This window comes from Panthera leo, chromosome C1 (genome assembly GCF_018350215.1).
Source record: "Panthera leo isolate Ple1 chromosome C1, P.leo_Ple1_pat1.1, whole genome shotgun sequence".
Lineage (NCBI taxonomy): Eukaryota > Metazoa > Chordata > Mammalia > Carnivora > Felidae > Panthera > Panthera leo.
Genome location: NC_056686.1, coordinates 110074570 through 110100886, shown reverse-complemented (window position 1 = coordinate 110100886; position 26317 = coordinate 110074570). Strand labels below are relative to the sequence as shown.

The following is a 26317-nucleotide window of genomic DNA, read 5'->3' as shown; positions in this document are numbered from 1 at the left end:
AGCATACAAAGCAAGGCTATGTCACTTGCTCCAAGCCACACAGACAGTAAAAACTGGAACTGGGACTGAAGCCCAGACTTGGATGGCTCACAGCCCACATTCTTTCTTCTGTACAATGCTGTATCCCAAGTTTGGGCGGAAGTAAACAAAACTCCCAGTAACTAAAACATTGCGACAAGGTAATACACAAGGCGATATTCTCAGATACCCCCAAATTAGTGAGCTTTAAAACAAAACCTTGGAGAAGAGTGCCACTCCAAGATAAAAACTAAGTCAGCATGCCCATTAACTTGAATAAAGTCAATGTCAAAATGGATACTAGAAAAGATCCTGTGATGCCAACTGCCCAGCGGCACAAGATAGGCACTGCAGAACAGCAGAGCTCTGAGCGACAGAAAAGAGCTGAACTGATGGGTCAAAAAGAGAACGCTGTGATATCCTGGATGCGGCCTAAGACTCTGTGAATACTGTCAGGAATATGAGCCAGTCCTTAGCTGTGGTTTAATGTGAAATTTTAAACCTCTCCATTACCTTCATAAGTCCCTCCGAAAAGGAGAGTGGCACTGCTGGCGTCAGATGTGCTGGTGGGGCTGTCACTGTGACGGGTGTGCCCGATGCAACAGCATGGTGTGTAGACAACATCTGCACCTGCGGATAGGGCCTTACCACAACAGGCTCTTGCTTCTCTTCACGGGACTGGAGGGAGCCGCTGGAACCCATGTGCTCCCTGGCAGTGACTTCAGCCTCTCGACTAGATTCATCATTGACTAGTAAGGGCATTAAGGGAGAAACCACATGTCATATGCTTTCAGTGTTAAATAATACTAATGAAGTAAACAGCACATACAGCTGTCAGCTAGGCTGATAGCTCAGAACCTGGAGCCTGCTTTGCATTCCGTGTCTCCCTCTCTCTCTCTCTCTCTCTCTCTCTCTCTGCCCCTCACCCACTTACTCTCTCTCAAAAATAAGAAGGCATTAAAAAAAATAAAAAAAAAAATGATCTCAAACAGCTGGAAGAGCAATGCAAGACAGGATGCTTTCATTTAAGGTATTTATTTAAAAAGTTATAAAAACCTAACATTAAAAAGATAACATAAATATTCTTAAGCCCAAGAACATACAGCTTTTCAAAACAAATTTCCTACAAAACAAACATGGAGATCTCTATCATTATTACAATCCTATCATCATTATGTACACCTTTTGAAACTCAACAATTCCACTTGCAGCAATGTATCCTATAAAATACATAGTACATGTGTAAAATGACTTGTGTACATTATTTGTTTCACCATTTTTATTCCAGTAAAGGAATTTTTAAAACCTACGTATCTATCAACAGGTGACTGGATGTATAAATTCCGGTATACTCCCAGACTACCATGCAACTATAAAAATAAGACAAGGAAGCTTTTTAGGTATTCTTATTAAAAAATCGGTAATGTGCATTATGCAAAAACATATCTAAAGGAAAAAAGCAAGGTACAGAACAGTGAAAAAGTAATCATACATGCCTTTATTTTCTTATGTAGAAACATAACTCCCAAAGTATCTTGATTTCTTGATGGGAAAGAAAGTAGATTCTGAGAGAATAGGGATAGGAGAGATACTTTTTGCTATACACTCTTTCTTTGGGAATTCTGGACCGGAACAACATGTAACTATTTAAAAACAATTTAAAAATTGAGGGAATTCGAGTCCCACATTGGGTTCTATACTGACAGGGCAGAGCCTGCTTAGGATTCTCTCTCTCCCTCTCTCTCTGCCCCTCCCATGCATGCCTTCTCTCTCTCTCAAAATAAATAAATAAAATTTTTAAAAAAGCTAAATGAAATCCCATTGGATATACCATAGCTTTTTTAACCATTATATCACTGATGGGCTTTTAGGTTATTTCCAAATTTTTGCTATTATCAACAACTCTGGGATAAACATCCATATGTATTTTGAGTTCTTGTCCAGCGATTTCCTCAGGAAAAAAATCTCTGAGTACAGGTGTTACGTGAAAAGACAGATGTACATTTTACATTTTGTTAATGTTGGTTTTTCTCCCTGGTCATTCAGATTTTTTTTACTTTGATTTTTAAAACCACTCTATTGATGTACAATTTACATACAATAAAATGGCTATTCGAAGACTAGAGAGTTCAACAACAGTTTTGTTTTTTTTTTTTTTTACGTTCTTAACCAACAGGCTAGGAGTAGAACTGCTGGGTCAAATGGTAAGTAAATGTTTATAGGAGACTGCCAAAATACCTTCCAAAGTGGTTGTACCGTGTTATAGTCCCATCAGCCAGCGGATCAGAGTTCTAGCAGCTCCTTATCCTTACAATTCTTGATACACAGACATTCCAGTGGGTGTTTAGCGGGGTTCTCATGGTGATTTCAGTTAGCATCTCCATGATGACTAGTGATGTGCAACTTCTTTTTATGTGATCACAGGTCATTCATAAGTATCTTCCTTTGTGAAGTATATGTTTCTTTTCAAAAAAATATTTTTTTTTTACATTTATTTATTTTTGAGAGACCGATAGAGTGCGAGTGGGGAAGGGGCAGAGACAGGAGACAGAATCCGAAGCAGACTCCAGGCTCTGAGCTGTCAGCACAGAGCCCAACATGGGGCTCGAACCCACGAGCCGTGAGATCATGACCTGAGCCGATGTCGGATGCTTAACTAAGCCATGCAGATGCCCCATGAAGTGTATGTTTCTATATTTTGTCCATTTTTTAGTCAGTCAGCTTTACTGAGGTATAATTTACATAGAAAATCCACTAAGCCTTTGTATAAAATTAGATGAGTTTTTGCAGGAGTATACAGTATTCTAACCACAATACAATCACGATGGAGAACATTTTCCATTCCTCTTACCGGTTCATTCATGCCCCTTTGCAGTCAGTTCCCTCCCTCAGACCCTCCTACCCCTTTGAAACCATTAATTTGCTTTCTAACACTATAGCTTTGTGTTTCCTGGAATTTCATACAAATAGAATCATACAATATTTGGTCTGTTGTGTCGGTTTCTTTCTCTTAGTATAGTCAGTCCTTGAACAACATGGATTTGAATTGCACAGCTGTACTTACACGTGGCTTTTGATACAGTACAGTGCTGTAAATGATTTTTTCTTCCATATGCTGTTCTTTCTTTCTTTCTTTCTTTATTTTAGAAAGAGAGAGACCGTGCATGTGCGTAAGCAGGTTCCACACTCAGCATGGAGCCTGACACGGGCACTGATCCCACAACCCTGGAATCATGACCTGAGCAGAAATCAAGAATCACACCCTCAACCAACTGAGCCACCCAGGTGCACCTCTTCCTTAGGCTTTTCTCTGTAACATTATCTTTTCTCTAGCTTACTTCATTATAAAAATACAGTATATGATATATAAAACACAAATATGTATCCATTGTTTATGTCATCAGTAAGGCTTCTGCTCAACACTAGGCTATTAGTAAAGTTTTGGGGGAGTCAAAGTTATACTCAAATTGACTCAGAGGGCCAGTGACCCTAACCCTCAGGTTGTTCAAGGGTTAACTGTATAATGTTTTTGAGGTTCATCTATGTTGTTCTATATGCTAGCAGTCTGTTCCTTTTTATTAAGTAGTTTTCCACTGTATGTATAAACCAAACTTTATCTAGTCACCAGCTGATAAATTCTGGGTTGTTTTCAGTTTATGGCTATTGCTTCTAGGAACACTGATTCTAGGAACACTGAAGTATGAACATTGCTTCTAGGAACACTGAAGTATGAGTCTTTGAACATACATTTCCATTTATCTTGGGGAAATATCTAGGAATGGGATTGCTAGGTTGTATGGTCAAGTTTATATTTAACTCTATGAAGTACTGCCAAACTGTTTCAAAAGTAGCTAGATTATCTGGCGTTCCCAACAAGAAGGTATGGATTCTACTTGCTCCATGAACACCTCAAACTTGGTATTGCTGGTATTTAATTTTAGTCAGTATAGTAGATATGTAGTATTTTCTGTGGTTTAGTTTGCATAGCCTTGAGGAAATAACACAATTGAGTATCCTTCATGTGCTTATTGGACATTCCTATAGTGTCTTTGGTGATCGGTCTATTCAAAGTTTGCCCATTAAAAAAAATCAGAGTGTCTCAAATAGCAAAAGCTATTAAGTTACAAGAGTTCTTTATATATTTAGGATATAAGTCCTCTGCAGATATATTTATCCAAATGTCTTTGTGGTTTGCATTTTTGTTAATGGTGTCTTTTGAAGAACAGGCATTTTTAATTTTGATGAAGTACAATGTATCAGTTGTTTCTTTCATAATTAGTGTTTTTTGTGACCTAAACAGTATTTGGTCACTGCAGTTTCCATGTTTTCTTTTAGAAATTTTAAGTTTTACGTTTAGGTCCATAATGATACATTGTGAGTTAATTTTCGTGTAAGGCAAAAGTAAAGGTTAAGGTTCATTTTTTCCATATGGATATTCTGGTGTTCAAGCACTATTTTGTTGAAAAGACTATCATTTCCCTATTGAATTATCTATGTACATTTGTCAGAAATCAGTTGACCATTATTATGTATGGGTCTGTTTCTGGATCCTCCACTTTCAATGATCTATATTTCTATCTTTATGCCAATACTACACTGTCTTGATTAGTGTAAGCTTACAGCAAGTCTTAAAATAACGTAGTAGAGTCCTCCAACTTTCTTTTCTTTTTAGGGGGATCAAAATTGCTTTGTCTATTGTAGATCCTTTGGTTTCTACATAAATATAGATTCAGGCTGGCAAGTTTTACAAAAGGACATGAAAGGATTTTCATCAGGATTTTTAAAAATCTACAGATCCCCTTGGGTAGAACTATTATTTTAAAAATATTGAGTGTTCCAATCCATAGGCATGATTGATCATTTCATTTATCTAGGTTAAAAAAAAATTTTTTTTAATGTTTATTTATTTTTGAGAGAGAGAGAAACAGAGTGTGAGCAGGGGAGGGGCAATGAAACAGGGAGACACAGAATCCAAAGCAGGCTCCAGGCTCTGAGCAGTCAGCACAGAGCCTGTTGAGGGGCTGGAACTCACGTACCGTGACATCATGACCTGAACAGAAGTCAGAGACTTAACTGACTGAGCCACCTAGGTGCCCCACTTTTATCTAGGTTTTTAATTATTCTCAGCCATGTTTTTCATAGGTTTTTAACCCTAAGTCTTACACACGTTTTGTTAGTTTATCCTTAAATATTTTGTTTTTTTTTATGCTCTTGCAAATGACATTTTAAAAACTTCATTTTTCAAAAAAATTGCTAGTATTTAAAAATATAATTGGTTTCTATACATTGAACTTTTATCCTGAAACCTTTACTAATTTCACTTACTAGTTCTAAGAGCTTTTTTCTTTTTTTTTAAGTTTATTTATTTTGAGAGAGAGTGTATGTGCACTCATGTATGCAAGCTGGGAGAGGAAGAGAGAGAGAGAGAGAGAGAGAGAGAGAGAGAGAGAGAGAGAGAGAGAGAATCCCAAGCAGGTTCTGTGCTATCAGCACAGAGCCCGACACAGGGCTAGATTTCACTAAGTGTGAGATGAAGACCTGAGCCGAAATCAAGAGTTGGATGCTCAACTGACTGAGCCACCTGGCTCCCCCCTTTTTTTCTTTAAAGGGCTTTACAAATTTTTTTTAAGTAATCTCTATACCCAATGTGGGCCTCAAACTTACCACCCCAAGATCAAGAGTCACATGCTATTCTGATTAAGCCAGGCAGGCACCCTAGTATTTTCTTTATATATGATGTTTTGAACCTTCCCTGTTATCCAAACAGATCTTCCCATAATTAAATTTTTGAGGGAATGGACAATTTAACAACTTTCCCCAAACCTATTTGTCCAGGAAGACTTTGATTTTTGACAATTTCATTAAGATACACTTTACTGAGCATTTCCTGTTAAGATCTTTTTGAAACCATTTATCATTTCCTTCCAGATATCTGAGTTCTTCATTTCAGCTTATTTTTACCTGAAAAGAATCCTGAAAGGGTAGTTAAGAACACTGGTTGTAGTCTACACTTCTGAAATTTGAACGTGTTTGAGATCCTGATATGCTTTTACTTCTGATAAAAGCGATAGGAAATATCAAGAAAATATTTAATTCCTCATGGAAAACTTTTGTTTCCTTCTCTGAGAGCAATAGAAGGAAAAAACACACACTATTCACAAGTAAAATTACAGACAATTTTAAGTCAATGATTTCCTCAACAAAATCTGAGGGCAATTATTCCTAAATGACACCATTTTTAATAAGCAGCATAATTCTCTGCAAATAGACATTCAAAAATACTCCCTTTAAGCTATGCTCCTTTATTCATTCATTCATTCATTTATTTATTTTAAAAGAGAGAGAGAGAGAGAGAGAGAGAGAGCGCGCGCGCATGCAAGTCAGGGAGGGGCAGAGAGAGGGGTGGAGAGAGAGAATCCCAAGCCAGCTCTGCACTGTCAGTGCAGCGCCTGATGCGGGGCTCAAACTCACAAACCATGAGATCGTGACCTGTGCCAAAGTTGGACACTTAACTGCCTGAGCCACCAGGTGCCCCTAAGCTATGTTTCTTTAAATTATTCTATGAATTTATATCAAAGACAAAATACTGTCAAAAATATTTATTAAAAAGCAAAGAACTTTAAGTGGCTCTGTAAGGACTTGATGACCACTACTTTGTGTCCTATGATGGAGCAAGTACAACAAATACAAAGGTACCCAAGGTGGACGTGGTTCTAGCCCTCATTCCAGGAGGTCCAACCCCTGACTTGCGGATGGTGGAATCAGTAAACACCTCCTAGAGAAAGTGACATCTGAGATGAAACCTCAAGGAAGAACAGGAACTAACCAGATAAGTGAGTGTGAAAAGGAAGAAGGAAGATTGTGGCAAAAGGAACAGAATGTATAAAGTCTCAGAGTCAAGAAAATTGGGAACTTTTTGTCATTCATTTAGAAAATGAGTAGCTACTATTAAGCAGCAGACATAAAGTAGCTTAAAGTTATTTCAAGTCTAAAGAGAACTGAAATGAATTTGTAACAAAAAAAAAGTTGGCAGGAGGGAAGCAAAGGGATAATGAGGTTGAAACACTAGACAAAGGGCCATAGCTCACAGATAAGAGAGAGAGACAAAGCAATTAAAGACGAGGCCATGTTCCTGGTTTGAGCAGACAGTGGTACCATGAGCAGACAGTGGTACCATTTACCACGATAAGGAACTTAGGAAGCAGAAGGTGAAGAAAACGGAATAGAAAAAGAAATACTCCACTTTGCAGTGCCAACTTTTTTCTTGACACATTTAGAGAAAAGACCACTTGAAGGAGTTCCTCAACTTCAGCACTACTGACTGGACTGGATACTTTGGGGCACCGGGGCAGGGGAAGCTCTAAGGCCCATTTAGCAGCATCCCTGACATTTAACTATCAGATGTCAATAGCACCCCCTAGTTGTGACAACCAAAAATGTATCCAGACATTGCCAAATTATTCCCTGGAATGCAAAATCATCCCTGCTGAGGACCACTGACCTATAGCACTCAAAGGGTATACAACCAAAAACTAAGTGCATATATGTGTGCATATTCCGTTGATCCTTGAACAATGTAGGGGTTAGGTGATGGCCACACCTGCAGTCAAAAATCTGCATATAACTTTTGATTCCCTTAAACTTAACTACTAATAGTCTATTGTTGAGTAGAAACCTTACCTGTAACAGTTGACTAATACATATTTTGTATGTTATAAGTATTATATATCATATTCTTGCAATAAATGAAGCTACAAAAAAAAATGCTAGTAAGAAAATCATAAGGAAGAGGCACCTGGGTGGCTCAGTCAGTTGAGCAGCCCAGTCTTGACTTTGCTTTAGGTCATGATCTCATGGTTGTGAGATCGAGCCCCGCTTCAGGCTCTACACTGAGTGTGGAGCCTGCTTGGGATTCTCTCTTTCCCCTCTCTCACTCTGTCCTTCCCCCACATTCACCTACCTTCTATCTCTAAAAATAAATTTTTAAAAAATTATTGAAAAAAGAAAATCATAAGGAAGACAAAATACATTTACAGTACTTTACTATTTTTTTCAGAAAAAATCCACATGTTAATGGAGTTCAAACCCATATTTTTCAAGGGTCAAATGTACTTTTTTTTTTCAAACCTTTTTCCTAGTTCATAGGCTCATAAAAGGCAAGAACTATGCCTTACATAGTTTGGACTCTCTCATGGCACTATAATACTCTGGGCATTAATTAAAGGAGAACACACTACTGTATTAAAAATATAGTTCTTGTAGGAATGCTTTAACGTAGGTTTCTGGTATACTCTAGTACAAGTGAAAGAATTAAAAAAGGAATTTAAAAAGCCTTGTTTAGATTAGAATTGTAATATATCCTTTATTCAAATTTGATAACCTAGTATTTACTAAAATCCCACAAGGAATTTGCTAATTAAAAAAAATTTTTTTAAAATGTTTATTTATTTTTGAGAAAAAGAGAAACAGAGTGTGAGCAGAGGAGGAGCAGAGAGGGAAGGAGACACAGAATCGGAAGCAAGCTCCAGGCTCTGAGCTGTCAGCACAGAGCTTGATGTGGGGCTTGAACCCACGAACTGTGAGATCACGACCTGAGCTGAAATCGGATACTGAACTAACTGAGTCATCCAGGCACCCCCCCAAAACTGGCAACATTCTTAAAACAAGAAGCAATATAGGAGAACATTGCATATCTCACCTGTGGCAGCTGGGTTTATCAATCCTGCAGAACCACTGTTTGCAATCTGTGAAGGAGCCTGGCTTAGCCCAGTGGATGGGGTTCCTAACCGAGGAAACTGTTGAGAACTCATTTCCACCTGCAGTGCATACAGTCATATGGTTATTACTAAATTCTCACGTTAGAATCAATAATGAGAAATTAAAGCATCTCCAGTACCTATACTTTCCTTTAAAAAAGCAAATGCAGCATCATTCACCTAGAACAATTATTTGTGATCAATATACAGTGCAGAAGTAAACTAAATTCTGTTAAGTTTTTAGTGGACATAGGTTCAATAATAAAATCATTTGTGTGGTGTTGGGGGATACTATGACACTCCATAAATACAGCTTACCACTCTAAAAAATCGACACTGAATTCTGTACAACAGCCACATGACAGGTATTAACACAATACATATACATCGGTATAAAGTTTTATGGAAAATAGCATGTCCCTTTGAAAGACTAAAGCTTACACCAAGGTGACCACAACTGTCATGTATATGTCATAGGAGGAATCTGAGGGGAGATGCCTTGTTCTAAGATATCAGAAAGCTGACATCAAGACCTACTTCAAAAGAACTCTCAAATGATTTTCTGCACAGGCTTCCGTTTACCGATTTCCTCCCCCTTTCTCTCACAGACCACCCCCACCCCCCACTAAGCCAGAGGAACCAGAGACCTTCACCACTTTCTCTAAATCGACCCCCACTTTTCCCTCAAGAGCCAAGCTCTACCGGTCTTTCGATTCGCACGCAACCCCACCCCCACCCCAAAGCCCACCGCTGAGATTGGAGAACACAGGTTTCCAGACACACTTCGGGTGTCTGAGACTCTCGGGGAAGAGGGAGGACGGCATTCTAGGGATCCCTAGCACAAGCGGCGTGCCTCTTTACCTGCAGCCGCCGCCCGCCGCCCGCACCTCCCGCTTCCATCTCGCCGGGCTGGGGGTGCCGCGGAGGGCCCATCTCGGTGGCAGCGCTGGGCTCCGGAGTCGTGGAGACGGATCCTACCGGAGCCCACTTCGGGCCCGCCGCTGTCCAGCCCAGCCGGCCCCGCTCACCCCCGCCACCCCACCGGGGCTCCGCTCCAGTACTCTGCCCCCGAACCTGCCCCTACCTCCCCCGCCCGCCCATTGGCCCCACGCCGGGCGCGTCATTCGAGGGCCCGCACCAATCCGCAGAGGCCTGCGCGCTCTGATCCCGCCCCACCCTCCCGCCGACTCCCAGCCAATCAGGCGCGAGCCTCGCCGGGGCAGCCCAAACCCCTCGAGGCTGAGCCAATGGCAGAGGAAGACAAGCGCTCCCGGCGAGAGGGGCGGAGAGGTGGGAGGCCCCGCCTCGGTCGGGGTCTGAAAGCGGCGGGCGCAGGGCCCGGATGTGGAGAGTCACTTTAAACTGCTCCAGGAGCCAAACTCCCTGGGCCGCCCGCCCGCCGGCGTTCCCCCAGCCGCTCTACTTCCCCGCCAGGGCCCACGCCCGCCACGCCCCCAAGCCCGAAACAGCCCACCCCTCCTGGAGCCTCTCTCTTCCTTGCCGCAGGACACCGGGTCCCTGCCGCCGGCCCAACTGCCAAGCCCAGCTCATGGAAAAGCGTAGATCTGAGCCGCAGGAGACGAGGCACCGCTGCCCTTCCCCAGGGACGCTCAGCGGGACGGACGCTGCAGCCCGGCTCAGCCGCCCCGCCCCCTCGTCTCCTCCCCTCTCCTCCCCTCCCCTCCCGGGCGCCCGTCCCGCCATTACCTGGGTGCTGCGCCGAGGGGCCGCCGCGCCGCCTCGAGCTCGCTCCTGTGCGCTCTCTGCTTTTGGGGCCGACGTCCTCAGGCTCTGGACCCGCCGCCACCGCCGGGGCGCTAGCACTCTGCCCCCCACCCCTCAGCCCAGCGCCGCTGCTTCCGCCGCCGTAACGAGCCTCTCATCTATTGGCTGGGGTAGACCCCGCCTCCCTCTGGGGAAGCCAGTCACCGCCCAGTATGAGCCGGAGAGCGGACGAGCCTGCCCCTCGGAGCCGCGGGGTCCTGTGGGAAATGTAGTCTCCGGTGCCAGGAGGGCGGGCCTGGGCGGGACCTCCGGGCGACCCGGCCCGTGTAACACACCCCTTTGCTGCCTAGAGTGGATTCTGCCTTTTCTCTTTGCTTAGTAAAAAGGTAGTGAATCCCACCCCTTTGCCTCAGCTGATGGCACTAGGTTGCATTTTCCCCATGGAGGTGCGGCACGGGAAAAGGGTAATGGAGGCTGACTGCAGCGGGCCGAAGAGGCCGCAGGCAGGGCCGAGGGTTTTCCTGACTGTGCTCACTTCCCCGCGCGGTGTGTGGGACTTGATGTCACCACCGAAGGCCAACCACGGCTAGCAAAGCCTAAGCATCGTGGGAGAATCGGGTGCGCTGAACTGGAGCTATTCTGTGGGGTTTGCGCCGAGCGCGCCGCCTCAGGCACTGCGCACCCGGCTGGGCCGCCCCAGAGCGGTACACCCTCGGGTTGAATCAGGCCGGCTAGAGAGGGGATCCTGACGCAAGGCTCGGGCACTGTGCACTTGCTCAGTTTTTTCCAGATTACAAAGAAGCCAAGGGGGATGGTGTTGCTTTGTTGTTTTGTTTGGGGTGGAAGATTGGAGTTTGTACACCTGTAGAAGTCTTAGCGAAAACTGGGGAAGCAAAATTTGGATCTGTATTATGTTCCCCTCCTCCTTTCCCAGATGGTAATTTAGGCCTGGACTTTTGTGACAAGTTAGAAATAAGAGGGGCTTAAATCTCTCCTTTCTATCGTGCACAGTTCTGTAAGATAACTGATTGGTAGGACGATAGTAGCTCAAGGCAACAAAGATGAGCCTCAAGTACCCCTCTCCTTCCTCAAGCCATTTTCTCACTTTCTTCCCTTCTCAGATTTCTTCTGAAAGTAACTGATGTGATATACTTTAGTCTGCTCTCTCCTTAGGCAGTCTCTGCCCCTTGTTGGATTCTGCTCCTGCCACTCTTCTCAAACTGCTCCCCAAAAGTTGCCAGTGACCTACTTCACCCAGTGGTCCTTGCTTAGTTCTCATCTCCTCTACCTTGTTGACAGTAATTCCTCCTTAAAGTGTTCTTCCCTTGGCCTCTATAACCACGCTTTCTCCTTGTTCTACTCCTATCCTTATCAAACTCCATGGTACCTCTTCTTTCTCACAAATACAGCCTTCTCCAAGGCTCCAATCATCTTCTGATTTATACTATCTTCCTAACTGGTTTAATGCACTCTCACACTTTCAAATATCATTCTTGAAAATGACTCAAAATCTTATCTACACAATGTGACTTCTCTCATAGTTGTACACTTACAGGTCCACAAATATGTCTTACAACCCCCTGAAAAGTAACCGATAGAACACCTTTATTGATTTGTCTCATGTATGTACTCCTGATTTCTGGGTTTGATGAATGGCATCACCATCCTCTCTGCCTGTGGTTTTATTGTTGTTATTTTCCACTTTTCCATCTCCTAACATCACCATATGTACCTCTATACCCCTTTTCCAATGGTTACCATAGCCTTGGCTCAAGCTTTCACTATTTCTTGTCTGGATTAGAGCAGTGCTGTAATGAGTGCCCCCATGTGAATCTCATCCTGCCCCCAATCTGTCCTCCACAGTTATTTTTCTAAAACATTAATCTGAGTCCATTCTTCCCATCCTTGGCGTTCAGTAACTTCAGAATAAATCTCTAAATCCAGTATTCAAGGTCTTAATAATTTAATCCCTCCTACCCAAACATAGGATACTCTCTCAACAGTAGTTTCCACCAAATCTCCAAACAGCTTGACTTCCAGAGTTTTGCTCAAGACTGACATGCCTTCTATAAAGGCCTCAACCTTCAGTGATCATCCGGTAGAGTCCTGCTGATTCTACGCTACCTAACTGGAAAGAAAAGGATTTATTATCTACTACAAGCCTTCCCTGAATTCCTCTCCTCCCTTCTCCTCCACAGGATACTTCCTGGAACTTCTTCAGTACCTCTAATGTAGCACTGTCTACTCTGTATTTCTCCTGGAGTAGGCAAAGAAACCACTGATCTTTATATCTCCAATAAACAGGAAGAATTCAATAAATGTTTGCTGAGTCTAGTCACAAACAAGTCAGAGTACATGAGTGAAATCTGAGTTTTCTTTAGTTACTAGGGATAGTCTCTGCTGCTGTATTCATGCATATCTCCAATCCTTCATATCATGTACACTTGAAGGAAAATCCATGGTTGTGTTGCTAGGTTTTAGAATCCCCATCTACTGGGCTTGGTGTGCTGAAGACAACCTCCTGGTGCCCTGGCTGGGATGAATCTTCCATATATCTCAGGTATTCAAGCCCCCTATCAGTTTCAGGGACTCATTACTCTCTTGGATTCTTGAAAATGATGTTGCCCATACAAGACAGTTTTGATGGATTGAGCAGAGACACCAACAGGTATGCATCTACTAGGTGGTTATCTAAAGAAAGGGAAGTAACTACTCCCCTCTGCCAACAAAGGGCACAGGTTCTCAATGCAAGTGTCCTGTGGTGGTCAGTCAAGTGTCAGCAGGTGGCCTATACGTGTTTGTGATGTAAACAATGCCTTTGGCACTGGACCCCAATGGTTCTCAGTCTGTAAGAGCCTCAGTGGTCCAATGATACTCTTTGCAGTTCCTCTAAGTCCAGAAACTCCCATTGGCCCAGCTCTTCATACAGAGAAACCTAGTCCCTTCTTGTTTGCTCATCTGTAAAGGGAGAATACCGTTACCTATCTCAATCTTTTTGTATAGATTAAATGAACTATAGATATAAAGGATGTGATGTTTTTGAACTTTCTTATATCCATTGTCTTTATGACCTTCATCTGTTTATTACTGAGGCCAGACTCAGCATCTGTCTCCTCCTGGCACCACATTCTGTACCACTGTCCCTACCCCAAATGCATGTATGCTAGGTGTGGTGGGCAGACACTAGAATGACCTCTCATGATCCTCCTCCTGGTGTTTATTCCCTTGTATAATTCCTTTCCCTTGAGTATGAGGAGGACCCGTGATTTGTTGTAACCAATAGAATATGACAAAGGTGACGAAATGCTACTCCATGACATGTCATATTCTATGAGACTGTCTTGCTGCCACACCTGATCTAGAGGCTCCTACCTGGGCTGATGAAACAGCCAAGCGACATGGCAAGGGACTGTAGGTGGCTTGTAGGAATTGTAAGCAACCTCTAGGATTTGAGGGTGGCCTCCAGAAAACACTTGCAAGGGCTTAGACCTTCAAGCCTACACACCAAGGGAATTAATTCTGCCAACAACCTGGGTGAGCTTTGAAGCTGATTCTTACTTAGTCAAGCTTCTGGATGAGAACTTAGTCCAGCTGATACTTGTAATTGTAGACTTTGAAACTATAAGCAGAGAATGAAGCTAAGATACACCTGGGCTCCTGACCCACAGAAATTGAGATAACACATGTGTTGTTTTAAGCTGCTGAGTTTGTGGTGATTTGTTATTCAGCAATAGCTAACTAATACACTCAGAGTAGAGTGGCATCTGATCCTAGGGCATCTATTCTATAGGCTGTCCTGAAGGAATATACTGTCCAAACTAGAAGGAATGTAATTGACCAAACGTCTCAATTCTCCAGAATTTGAAAGTAGAATTTGAAATATATAGAAGAAGAGAAGGAACAGAAGCTGAAAAGCTTGAGCATCAATGAAAACCATAAGAAAACTGAGCCAGAAACAGGCTGCAGCCATAGACAGAAAAGAGCAGCATAGAGTTCCCAAGGACAACTGGAAGTAGGGAGAAACCATAGAAGCAGAAACAGATAAGGGCCAATTCATTAGGCAGTGGGTGGGAGATGGACAATTACCTCTTAGAAAGTCAGAGCAACCAGAGCACCTGGGTGGCTCAGTTGGTTAAGCGTCTGACTCTTGATTTCAGCTCAGGTCGTGATCTGACGATCATTGAGTTCAAGCCCCAGCACTGGGCTCTGTGCTGACAGGATAGAGCCTGCTTGGGATTCTCTGTGTCCTTCTCTCTCTTCCCCTCCCTGTGGTATCTCTCTCTCTCTCTCTCTCTCTCTCTCTCAAAAATAAATAAATAAACATTAAAGAAGAAAAAGAAAGCCAGAGCAACCAGCTGACTCAGTCTCTAGAACTGACCCAGAGGAGGTTTGTGTGTCTTCAACTACAGCATCTGCATATACAGATGAGCCAGAGTGAACCCATCTTCTTTACAGCCATGCCCAACCTGTTGATAAATTCACATTAACTTGAGTGAGTCTCACTGTAGCAGCCTAACCCTGTCAAGGTGAGGTGTGAACCTGAAGGCAGGCAGTTGAGAGGTGATACAGTGGCCATGCCATCTACAAAGATCCCAGTTGCTGTCTCCTGCTTTGTCAAATTTCATGATCCAAGTTGGCAGCACCAGCTCTAGCCATCTATTACTCTGGTTCCACCCCAGCTGGTCTAGTGCTAAGTGGACTGCAATTCAGTCGAGACACTAACCACCCATTAGTGTAGGCCTCCCCAGGTTGGGGGCAGGGTCCTCCCCAGGCTGCCCTCACTTATTGCCCCCAGCAATAAATTTCAGGGGGTCCCCAGGCCACTCGCACCTCTAATTGGCTACAAATTTGGGGGGTTCCCACAAATTTGTTTAAAAACTCACCAGAATGACTCATGAAACTCAGGAAAGCACTGTAGTTACAATTACAGTTTTATTGTCAAGGACACACATAGGGTGAGATCTGAGAGGAAATGCAGATCTTGTATGCCCTCTTCTCACAGAATTGGGGTGCATCACCCTCCTAGCACATCAGTGTGTTCATCAGCCAGGAAACTTCTCTGAACTTCAATGTCTAGAATCTATAGTGGTATTTCACTATGTAAGCATGAGCAATGAAATCATTGGCCAGATGACTGAACTCAATCTCCAGCCCCTTTTCCAACACCAGAGCTGAAAGCCCCAGCCCTCTGCCCCATCCTAGAGCTATCTAAAGGCCCACCAGGAATCATCTCATTAACATAACAAAGTCACCCTCCTCATCCAGGAGATCCCAAACTTCTTTGAAGCTTGATGCCAGGAACCCAGCACAAAGACCAGACAAATTATTTATTGTACCACACCATCACATCTGTATTTTAGCCAGGAGTAAGGAGCAAAAAAGGCCCCATCTTTACTGGAAGCTGCACAGGACTATTCCACTAATATCTCAGTGGCTGGAACACAGACACTGTGTTGCAAAAGAGTCTGGGGACTGCAGGTGTTTTCCTTGACAGAAATGTGTCTAGCTAAAAATTGAAGACACTATTTTTAGGAAGGAAGGGAAGATTGGTCATTCAGTAGGCAACTAGTGGTATTTCACAGAACTCATGCAAAGGGTAGAGAGAAACACAAAAGGCAGAAAGAATGTTTTTTTCATTTCAGCCTCTGTGGGAGGTTGAGATGTCAAAGAACCACTAACACAGCTGTGAATAGTTTCCATAGTAACAAATGCCAATGTCATTTGTTACCCCCAACCCTGAGATCTCACGGTGGCTGCCAGAAGCAGAGCTGTGAGTGTGCCCACATTAGAGGCTAGGTTACTGTCTGTGGTGTTACAAAGGACAAGAGAGATCACCCCGGCAGCCAGAGGAGAAGACCATGGCACATGTCCTTTGGACATGTGGACAGACAGGAAGAATGGCCTATGGAGCAGACAGGAAGAATGGGCCACTCATTCCACCGATAGACTAAGTGACAGGCACTCCACAGAGGCTAGTTACACAGAACCCAATGAAACACTTCCATCACCACCCTCAGAGAACATTATATAAATACAATAAAACTTCCCTGCAGAAGGGTAGAGGCAGAGTCACAGAACAAATAAGTGGTGACCATTATTATGACAATATCTTTACTCCCAGGCCTGTGTGACCATAGAAATCCCAGTGAAGAACCATCGTTCAAACACTTTTTATAGAAGAATGTGCCTGAACACTACCAGTGAGCAACTGGTGTTTTGGCTAATCCATAGTCCTTCCTCCTAGGAAAGACTCATCTCCACAACCCCACATATGGTGATGACAATCACATGGTCCTGTCCCCTGACCACCAGGATTGGTATGGGCCCTGCTGGAAGAGTGAATTCTCTCTCATGAACTGGAAACTTATGTGGAGACATGGCAGACATTGAATGAGAATGGAGCCCAGTCATCTCATGGCACCCTTCAAGGTTCTGGTACATAGGATGCCAGAGTCTGCTGGAGTCTGCTTTCTGGAGTCTGGAGTCTGCTTTCTGGAGTCTGCTCTTTGGGCTCTTCTTTGGGTGCTGTGAACCTTTGAGTATGTATCTGAATTAGTTTTCTGTGGCTGTTATAAAAAATTACCACAAACCGAAAGAACCCACATTTATTGTCTTATTGTTTCTCAGCTCATTCGTCCAATGTAAATCTCACCTGGTGTCAGGCAGGCTGTTTTCTGGAGGCTTTCCTTGCTCATGTGCCTTGTTGGCAGAATTCAGATCCCTGCGTTTGTAGGACCAAGGTCTTCTTTTCTTGCTGCTGTCAGCTGAGGGCTCACATTTCTTGGATCTGGGCTCCTTCTTCATCTTTAAAGCCAGCAATACAAGGGTCCCGCTCATGTTTTGAATCTCTTCTTCTTCTTCCATTTCATCTCTCTGAGCAAGCCGGGAGAAGCTCTCTGCTTTTAGAGACTCATGTGATTAAACTGTACCCACCAGAATAATGCAGGATAATCTCCCCATATCAGGATTTATAACTTTAATTACATCTGCAAATCCCCTTTTGCCATGTAAGGTTCTAGGGATCGGAGGGTGGGCATCTTTGGTAGGCCACTATTCTATGTACCATGCTACATGTCTAATTAAGTCCTGGGGTTTGGGGATCTGATTTCTACCCTGACTCTGCTTCTAGTCAGCTGTCCGACACCAGACAAGACATTTCCTATCTTTATGCTCTCAGGTCACACCAGGAGTTCATGTTCTGGTAAGCCATGTTGGCAGACCTGCCATACAGGCTGACACAGGGCAGATGGAACAGGTCAGCTCCCTGGAGGAATCAGGGTAGATCGAGTATGAGGGTAAAAGCAGAGTTGCTCCTGAGGAGCCATGGGGGCAACTGGAAAAGCCAGAGAGGAGCAGAAGCATTGGAGCTGGGGCATCTCCATGGAGGAAGGAAGAAGCTGGGGCACACCAAAAACCATAAATTACCTAGGAATAAATCCAACCAAAGTGGTGAAAAATCTATACACTGAAAATTATAGAAAGCTTATGAAAGAAATTGAAGAAGACACACACAAAAAAAGGAAAAATATTCCATGCTCTTGGATAGGAAGAACAAAGATTGTCAAAATGTCAACACTACCCAAAGCAATCTACATATTCAATGCAATCCCTGTCAAAATAACACCAGCATTCTTCATAGAGCTAGAACAAATAATCCTACAATTTGTATAGAAGCAAACAAGACCCTGAATAGCCAAAGAAATCTTGAAAAAGAAAACCAAAGCAGGAGGCATCACAATCCCGGACTTCAAGCTGTATTACAAACCTGTAATCATCAAGAAGGTATGGTACTGGCACAAAAACAGACACTCAGACCAATGGAACAGAATAGAGAACCCAGAAATGGACCCACAAATATATGGCCAACTAATTTTTGACAAAGCAGGAGATAATATCGAATGAAATAAACACAGTCTCTTCAGCAAGTGGTGCTGGGAAAACTGGACAGTGACATGCAGAAAAATGAACCTGCTCCACTTTCTTACACCATACACAAAAATAAACTCACAATGGACAAAAGACCTAAATGTAAGACAGGAAGCCATCAAAATCCTCGAGGAGATAGCAGGCAAAAACCTCTTTGACCTAGGCCGCAGCAACTTCTTACTGAACATGTCTCTGGAGGCAAGGGAAACAAAAGCAAAAATGAACTATTGGGACCTCATCAAAATGAAAAGCTTCTGCATAGAGAAGGAAACAATCAGCAGAAGTAAAAAGCAACCGACGGAATGGGAGAAGATATTTACAAATGACATATCAGATAAAGGGTTAGTATCCAAAATCTATAAAGAAGTTATCAAACTCAACACCCAAAAAACAAATAATCCAGTGAAGAAATGGGCAAAAGACATGAATAGACACTTCTCCCAGAAGACATCCTGATGGCTGACAGACACATGAAAAAATGCTCAACATCACTCATCATCAGGGAAAAACAAATCAAAAGCACAATGAGATACCACGTCACGCCTGTCAGAATGGCTAACATTAACAACTCAGGCAACAACAGATGTTGTCGAGGATACAGAGAAAGTGGATCTCTTTTGCACTGTTGGTGGGAATGCAAACTGGTGCAGCCACTCTGGAAAACAGTATGGAGGTTCCTCAAAAAATTAAAAATAGAACTACCCTATGACCCAGCAATTGCACTACTAAGTATTTACCTAAGGGATACAGGTGTGTTGTTTCGAAGGGACACATGCACCCCAATGCTTAGAGCAGCACTATCAACAATAGCCAAAGTATGGAAAGAGCCCAAACGTCCATCGATGGATGAATGGATAAAGAAGATGTGGTACATATAGACAATGGAGTATTACTCGGCAATCAAAAAGAATGAAATCTTGCCATTTGCAACTATGTGGATGGAACTGGAGGGTATTATGCTAAGCAAAATTAGTCAGTCAGAGAAAGACAAATATCATATGACTTCACTCATAATGAGAACTTTAAGATACAAAAAAGATGAACATAAGGGAAGGGAAGCAAAAATAATATAAAAACAGGGAGGGGGAAGAAACATAAGAGACTCTTAAATATAGAGAACAAAAAGAGGGTTACTGGAGGGGTTGTGGGAGGGGGGATGGGCTAAATGGGGAAGAGACATTAAGGAATCTACTCCTGAAATCATTGTTGCACCATATGCTCACTCACTTGGATGTAAATTAAAGAATAAATTAAATTTTTAAAAAGTAAGCTATAAAACGACTTTAGTTTGATATCTATTGGCAATGATAACCCAATAAATTTTTTAAAAACCAAATTCACAAATACATATAGGAACATACCTTAGAGACATTGTGGGTTTGGTCCCAGACCACTTCAATAAAGTGAGCATCTTAATAAAAAAAAAAAAAAAAAAAAAAAAAAAAAAAAAGATGCTAGGCTACTATGCTGAGTGCCAGTACAATGTTAGTGGGAAGTCAAGCAGTATCAGGGCATAGCCATCCTGACAGTCTGCAGAATCAGATCTCATACCTACTCCCTCTCCCTAAGGCCTTTTGTGGACTCCATGGGCCTTTTTTTCAGATGCTCAGTCTGGACCCTTTTGACTCTTGGTGGCCTCAGACCCTCTGAAAAGTTGGCATATGATTCCATTCCTGGACACATTCCCTACCGCCTCTTTCACCCGCCACACAGAAGCCATGGGCCATATAAAAAAGTCCAGTGGGCACTCTCTCCAGGTGCAGAGACTTGCTCCTGCCCCTTCTACAAAGCTTTGTTTGGCAAATCCCCTGGAGTCCCCACTGCTTAACTACTTCCACTGATAATACCTTTGATCAGCTAAGCCAGTTGGAGTCCAGCCCCTTCAGGAAGGAGGTGATCCACAAAATCTACTGGGTCACTGCAGCCTCTCTTGGATCTGGAATAGGGAAAAGCACAGGTGGCTTGCCAGACCTGTCTGGGCCCTTTTTTCCTTCCTGATCCACACATCTCGAAATCACCTGGCTTTCTCTCACACTAGATTGAGCCATCTAGCTCAAAGACCTCTGTTCTAGAGCCTCTTTTTCCAGCAAGCTGGCCTTGAGAAAAACTATCTGCTTTGGTAAAAGGAACTCTTCACCATAGAGGTCACCTTTGGAGGCCTGACTCTCTGGAGTCTAGCATCCTTGTGAAGAATCCTCAGATGGCTCTAGAGCTGGCAGTCCTGCTTTTCAGCATTTGAGTATACTTTCCTATTTGCTTTTAATCATTTAAAGTTGAAAATTTTAATTCCACATAGATAATATATAGTGTTATATTGGTTTCAGGTATGCAGTATAGTGATTCAACCAGTCCATACATTACTCAGAGCTTTTCAAGATAAGTGTATTCTTGATCTCCTTCACTTATTTCATCCATCCCCCTACCCACCTCCCCTCTGAGAACCATCAGTTTGTTCTCTACAGTAAGAGTCTGTGTTGGTTTGTCTCTCTTTTTGTTCCTTTGTTCATTTGTTTTGTTTCTTAAAATTCCATATATGAGTGAAATCATATGGTATTTGTCTTTCTCTTGACTGGCTTGTTTCGCTTAGCATTATACTCTCTAGATCCATTCATGTTGTTGCAAATGGCAAGGTTTCCTTCTTTTTTATGGCTGAATTATACTACACTGCATATATATACTATATCTTCTTTATCCATTCATCTATTGATGGGCACTTAGGTTGCTCCCATAATTTGGCTATCGTAAACAATGTTGCAATAAATACAGGGATCCATGTATCCCTTTGAATTAGTGTTTTTGTATTCTTTGAGTGCATACCCAGTAGTATGATTACTGGGTCACCGGGTAGTTCTTTTTTTTTATTTTTTGAGAAACCTCTATAATATCTTCCATAGTGGCTGCATCAGTTTACATTCCCATCAACAATGCACGAGGGTTCTATTTCTCCACATCCTCACCAACACTTGTGTTTCTTGTGTTGTTGATTTTAGCTATTCTGACAGGTGTGAGGTGAAATCTCATTGTAGTTTTGATTTGCATTTCCCTGATGATGAGTGATGTTGAGTATTTTTTCATGTGTCGGTTGGCCATCTGGATGTTTTGTTTGGAGAAATGTCTCTTCATGTCTCCCACCTATTTTTTAATCGGATTCTTTGTTTTATGGATGTTGGGTTGTATAACTTTAAAATATATTTGGGATACTATTTGCTGTGCAGGAACTTTTTATTTTGATGTAGTCCCAATAGTTTGTTTTGCTTTTGTTTCCCATCCCCCAGAAGACATATCTAGGGAGAAGTTGCTATGGCCCATGTCAAAGAGGTTACTGCTTGTGTTCTCCTCTAGGATTTTTGTGGTTTCAGGTCTCACATTTGGCCCTTAATCCATTTTGAGTTTACTCTTGTGTATGGTGTAAGAAAGTGGTCCAGTTTCATTCTTCTGCATGTTGCTGTCCAGTTTTCTCAACACTATTTGTCAAAGACACCGCCTTTTCCCCCACTGCATATTCTTTCTTGCTATGTTGAAAATTAATTGGCCACATAACTGTAGGTTTATTTCTGAGCTTTCTATTATTATGCTCCATTGATCTATGCATCTATTTTTTTGTGCCAATACTATTTTGTTTTAACTACTATAGTTTTGTCTGGAAGTCTGAAATTTTATCATGACATTTTAATCTATGTCAATAAGAGCATTTTTGTGTATATAAACAGCTAATTCAGGCATTGGTCAGCTGTTCTGTTTACCCTTCTTGACTTAGTCTCTCCTTTCTTCACTGTTCCTTCATTATCCCTGATGCTCTTCTGATTCCTCTTTTTCCCGCAGCTCTGACAATGTCCCAGGCCCTCCCATCTACTATGCCCTTACTCCACCACCCCTCCCCCAAAAGCTGAGCAGGGACCTGACAGACAAGTCTTCTGTGCAAGAAGAATTATCAGAATAATCACGAGCGAGAATATGTCCCACGTTGGCAAGAAAGAAATGGAAATTACTTCAGTTTTGTCCTTGGCCAGATTGGGGTTGCCACCCTGAGGTAGTGTGGCACCAAGGGAATCACAGAGGGAGAGGCAGAGAAGACCTCTGGACACCAGAAGTCACAGCTCCCAAGGGTCTCCTGGATAGAGAAGCTGAAGTAAAAGGAAATAGAAAATTCCAGAGGGGTCAGAGAGACTTTTAAAAATATTTCCAAGTGTTGATATTAAATTTTTTTCTTATTTTATGAATTCTGTGCAGTTAAACAGTTCTAACACAAGTATTCCTGTCTGATCCCAAATAAAAGTGACAATACTGGACTTGTCATCTTGTTCCACTATTGCAACCACTTCACCACTACAGCCTTGGATAGCTGAGATGCCTGTAAAGTCAGCACAAATGGGACTAGGAATCTGCCTCTTTCAGGTATTTTTGGACAGTGAAGGAAAGTCAAATGGGCCTATATCCTGGAAAGCTAGAGAACCAGAGAACAACAACAACCAAGTTAGTGAATGTAGCAAGGTCATAGAATATATGGTCAATATATAAACATCAATTCTGTGTCTATGTAATAGTGATGAACTTTTAAGAAAATGAAATTTAGAAATAATACCATTTATGATAGCAACAAAAATAAAATACTTATGGGTAAACTTAACAAAATACATATTTACAAAACACTGTATATAAAAAATCTCCAAAGATTGCTGATAGAAACTGAAAAATGAAATAAGTGGAGATACATGCCATGAGTTTGGATTAGTAGACTAAATGTTAAAGTGACAATTTTGCCCACATCAATCTATGGATTCAACATAATCCCAATCAAAATCCCAGCAAGCTCTTGCAGAAATTGACAAGCTGGTTCTAAAGTGTACAAAGAGATACGTATGTTTGTATACACATGTAATGGATATACACATTTTAGAATCAGGAGATGCAAAAGACCCAAAACAATCTTTTTTTTTTTTTTTTAAATATGCATTTTTGAGAGAGGGAGAGAGGGAGAAAGAGCGTGCACATGCACGTGTGCAAACTGGGGAGGGGCAGAAAAAGGGGGACAGAGGATCTAAAGCGGGCTTCATGCTGACAGCAGAGAGCCTATGTAGGGCTTATACTTGCAAACCATAAAATCATGACTTGGGCCAAAGTTAGATGCTTAACCAGTTGAGCCACACAGGGTCCCCAAGACCTAAAAAAAATCTTAAAAACAAAGGATAAAGTCAGAAGACCTATACCACCTGATTTCAAGTCTTTCAAGACTTAGTGTAAAGCTACAGTCATCAGGACAACGAAGTATTGCAGTAAGGATAGCTATGTCATTCAATGGAACAGAATAGAAAATGTAGAAACAAATCCCCCTTCTGTACAATAAATTGCATTTCCAAATTGTGCAAAGGTAATTCAATGGGAATAAAATTATCTTTTCAATAACTGTTGTGAGAGCAGTTGCATATTTGAATGGAAAGAAAAAGAATGTTCACTTTTACCTGAAAGTACATATAAGAATTAACTCATGCTGAACTTATAAAAAAGCCCATTAAATGTGTTCAAAGAAATAAAAATGAAATAAAACTATTATTCCAATGTCTTAGTTGTTATATAAATATTAATGAAAATGCCTCAGTGTCATATTTAATGGCATATTGTGTGTCAAAGTAGACATTTAAGAAATACTCACCTATCATGCATGGATATAGAATATGTCCTAGTTTTTAATTGCAGTGTAGTTGACATATAGTATATTAGTTTCAGGCATACAATATAGTGATGCTATAATTATGTATACTACAAAATGGTCACCACAATATAGTTACCATTTGTCATCATACAAAGTTATTACAATATTATTGACTATATTCCCTATGCCATACTTTTCATCTTTGAGATTTATTTATTTTTGTAACTAGAAGTTTGTACCCTTTACCTACTTCACCTGTACACCTATTGCCCATTTGGCAACCATCAGTTTGTTTTCTGTATTTATGAATCTCTTTTCTGTTTTGGTGGTGGTGGTTTTGTTTTTTGGTTCCCACATACAGGTGAAATAATCTGATATTTGTCTTTTACAGTCTTATTTGTTTCATTTAGCATAATACCTTCTAGGTCCATCCAGGTTGTCATGAATGACAAGATTTCATTCATTTTTATGGCTGAGTAATATTCCATTGTGTATATACACCATATCTTCTTTATCTATTCATCTGTTGATGGGCACATATGTTGCTTCCATATATTGACTCTTATAAATAATGCTGCAATGAACATAGGGCTGCAAGTATCTTTTTGAGTTAGTGTTTTCATTTTCTTCTGATAAATACCCAGAAGTAGAATTTCTGGGTCATATGATATTCTATTTTTAATTTTTTATTAAAATTTTTTTAATGTTTATTTATTTTTGAGAGACAGAGCATGAGCAGGAGAGGGGCAGAGAGAGAGGGAGATATAGAATCCGAAGCAGGCTCTAGGCTCTGAGCTGTCATTACAGAGCCCAACGTGGGGCTTGAACTCACAAACCACGAGATCATGAGCTGAAGTCAGACCCTCAACTGACTGAGCCACCCAGGTGCCCCTATTTTGAATATTTTAAAAGTTTATTTATTTATTTTGAGACAGAGAGAGAGCATGGGAGGGGCAGAGAGAGAGAGGGAGAATCTCAAGCAGGCTCTACACTGCCAGCACAGAGCCTGAAGCAGGGCTGGAACTTATAAACTGTGAAATCGTGACCTGAGCCAAAATCAAAAGTTGGATGCCTAACCGACTGAGCCACCCAGGCGCCCCTGTTTTTAATTTTTTGAGGAACTTCCATACTATTTTTTGTAGTGGCTGAAGCAAATTACATTTCCACCAACAGTGCATGAGGGTTCCCCTTTCTCCACATCCTCACCAACACTCATTATTTCTTGTGTTGTTGATTTTAGCCATCCTGACAGATGTGAGGTGATATCTTATTGTGGTTTTGATTTGTATTTCCCTGATGAAAGTGATGTTGAACATCTTTTCATGGGTTTGTTGGCCATCTGGATGTCTTCTTTGTAAAAATGTCTATTTATGTCTTCCGACTATTTTTTAATTGGATTATTCGTTTTTTGAGTGTTGAGTTTTGTTTTTAAGTAAACTCTACATCAAATGTGGAGCTCAAACTCAATACCCCCACGATCAAGAGTCACATCAGCTACAGACTGAGACAGCCAGGTGCTCCTGGGTGTTGAGTTTTATAAGTTCTTTATATATTTTGGACACTAATCCTTTATTGGGTATGTCATTTGCAAATACCTTCTCCCAGTCTTTAGGCTGCCTTTTAGTTTTGTTGATTATTTCCTTCACTGTGCAGAAGATTTATTTATTTTTTTATTAAAATTTTTTAAAAGTTTATTTACTTTGAAAGAGAGAGAAAGCAAATGAGCTGGGGAGGAGCAGAGAGAGGCAGAGAGGGAGAGAATCCCAAGCAGGCTCCATACTGCAAGCACAGAACCCTATGTAGGGCTTGAACCCTTGAACCATGAGATCATGACCTGAGTTGAAATCAGAAGTTGGAGGCCGAAGCCACCCAGGTGCCACAGAAGATTTTTATTTTGATGTAGTCCCAATAGTTTATTTTTGCTTTTGTTTCCTTTCCCTCGGGAGACATATCTAGGAAGAAATTGCCAAAGCCCATGTCAAAGAGGTTACTGTCTGTGTTCTTTTCTAGAGTTTTTATGTTTTTAGGTCTCACATTTAGGTCTTTCATCCATTTTGAGGTTACTTTTGTGTATGGTGTAAGAAAGTGGTCCAGTTTCATTCTTCTGCATGTTGTGGTCCAGTTTTCCCAACATCATTTGTTGAAGAGACAGTCTTTTTCCAACTGGATACTCTTTCCTGCTTTGTCAAAGATTAATTGACCATGTATTGTGGGTTCATTTCTGGCTTTCTATTCTATTCTA

General features: G+C 41.8%; 1 protein-coding gene and 1 pseudogene across 9 annotated transcripts in view; one reads left to right on the top strand and one right to left on the bottom strand.

Annotated features, from left to right (window-relative positions):
- The window catches only part of SAP130 (Sin3A associated protein 130), an 80089-nt gene extending 69445 nt beyond the window's left edge, over positions 1–10644 (bottom strand). For 4 of the 9 annotated variants that reach the window (XM_042954063.1, XM_042954060.1, XM_042954064.1 and 1 more), the window contains exons 1-3: positions 9636–9815; positions 8717–8834; positions 532–767 (exon numbers count right to left, since the gene is read on the bottom strand). In XM_042954063.1, the coding sequence (XP_042809997.1) occupies positions 532–767; positions 8717–8834; positions 9636–9707 (426 nt within the window). In that variant the 5' untranslated portion in view covers positions 9708–9815. Of the gene's footprint in view, positions 1–531; positions 768–2256; positions 2367–8716; positions 8835–9635; positions 9818–10481 lie in introns of those variants that run through there. The other 5 variants (XM_042954062.1, XM_042954068.1, XM_042954059.1 and 2 more) reach the window with 5 other exon arrangements.
- The window catches only part of LOC122225974, a 35316-nt pseudogene continuing 19115 nt past the window's right edge, over positions 10117–26317 (top strand).